General features: G+C 59.6%; 1 protein-coding gene across 1 annotated transcript in view; it reads left to right on the forward strand.

Annotated features, from left to right (window-relative positions):
* The window catches only part of PTSG_04830 (uncharacterized protein), a gene marked incomplete at its 3' end in the record, with an annotated part of 5,423 nt that extends 4,279 nt beyond the window's left edge, over positions 1-1,144 (forward strand). Inside the window, exons 5-6 of the mRNA XM_004994090.1 lie at positions 7-264; positions 590-1,144. Of these exons, the coding sequence (XP_004994147.1) occupies positions 7-264; positions 590-1,144 (813 nt within the window). The remainder of the gene's footprint in view (positions 1-6; positions 265-589) is intronic.
* Between the last annotated feature and the right edge of the window lie 251 nt (positions 1,145-1,395).

Consider the following 1,395-nt stretch of genomic DNA (forward strand, 5'->3'; position numbering starts at 1 on the left):
CTGCAGGTGCAGTGCACACACGCGCGGAAGGAGGTTGCGGAGCTGAGGGCAGGGGAGGAGCGGCGACGGCAGCAGCTTGAGACGCGGGATCAGGCGCTGCGGGCGATGGCGGAGGAGGTAGAGCGGGTGCAGGGCCCGCACGCGGAGGCGACACAGCACCTGCGCAGCACGGAGGAGGCCAAGGCGAAGCTGGACAGGCAGCAGGCAGACAAGGAGGCGTTGCTTGAGCACCGGCTCGCCCTGGTCCAGAAGAAGCACGACATGGTGTGTCATGTGTGTCATGTGTGTATGTCATGTGTGTGTTAACATTTTGTGCAGTTGTGTGCGTGTGCTTGTATCATGTGTGTGTGTGCTTGTATTGTATCATATGTGCGTGCGTTTTGTATGCACGCATCGTTGTGCACATCATCTTTGCGTGTGGCGCCCTTCACGTTGTTGGGTACAGCGCGTTTCGGCTGTGTTTGTTTTTCATCCTGCGCGTGCAACCCCATTGCCTCTTCCTGCGCTTCCTTTATTTGTTTATTTGTTTTTTTCACTGACCTTTGCCCCACCAACCAACCAACTCACCACCACGACGGCACCACGGCAGGTGTCTGGCCACCAGCAGCGGCTGGAGGATGCGCTGGCGCGGCTGCGGCACGACAACGCGTTTGCGCGGGCGACTGCGCGGGAGGCGACGGAGAACGTGGCGCGGCTGCGGGCGGAACTGCGCGCCATCAGCGCCGCCACCACCCGCGCCGCCACGGGAAGCGCTCGTGGGCGCGCGGACACGCACACGCGCGTCGAGGGAAGCAGTGGATGCAATAGACACAGCAACAGTAGTGGCGGCAACAAAGACAGCAACGGCAACTACGGCAACAGTTACGGCAGTGTAGAGGAGGATGCTGGTGGCTCTTCTGGTCAGGGCACGAAGCGGGGCAGGCCAGCCGTGGCGGCGACAGCGAGCAGCGCGTTTGACGTTGATGCATCGTCGCTATCGTTTGCGCTGGTGGACGAAGGGCGGGCGGAGATGGCGCGGCGGCAGGCTGCGATTGGCAATCTGCACGCGGCGTTGCATGCAAGCACGACCGCCATCACCAAGATCAAGGCGCAGCTGGACCGCGTCGTCGCCCGCACAGCAGGCGCAATCGCATCCGCCACTTGACTGACCCTTTCCTGCGTACTGTGTGTGTGTGTGTGTGTGTGTGTGTGTGTGTGTGTGTGTGTGTGTGTGTGTGTGTGTGTGTGTGTTTGTTTGTTTGTGCACCCTGCTGTTCGTTTGGCTCCTGCTGTTTTGTTACAATGTCACAAACAATTGACGTCTCCATCTATCATCCTTTGTGCGCTCAAGCAGTCTTTCAGCTGCCTCAACGCTTAGTCTTTTGAGCATAATGTGATTGCATGACTGGCATAGGG

The sequence above is a fragment of the Salpingoeca rosetta genome (genome assembly GCF_000188695.1).
Source record: "Salpingoeca rosetta unplaced genomic scaffold supercont1.11, whole genome shotgun sequence".
Lineage (NCBI taxonomy): Eukaryota > Choanoflagellata > Craspedida > Salpingoecidae > Salpingoeca > Salpingoeca rosetta.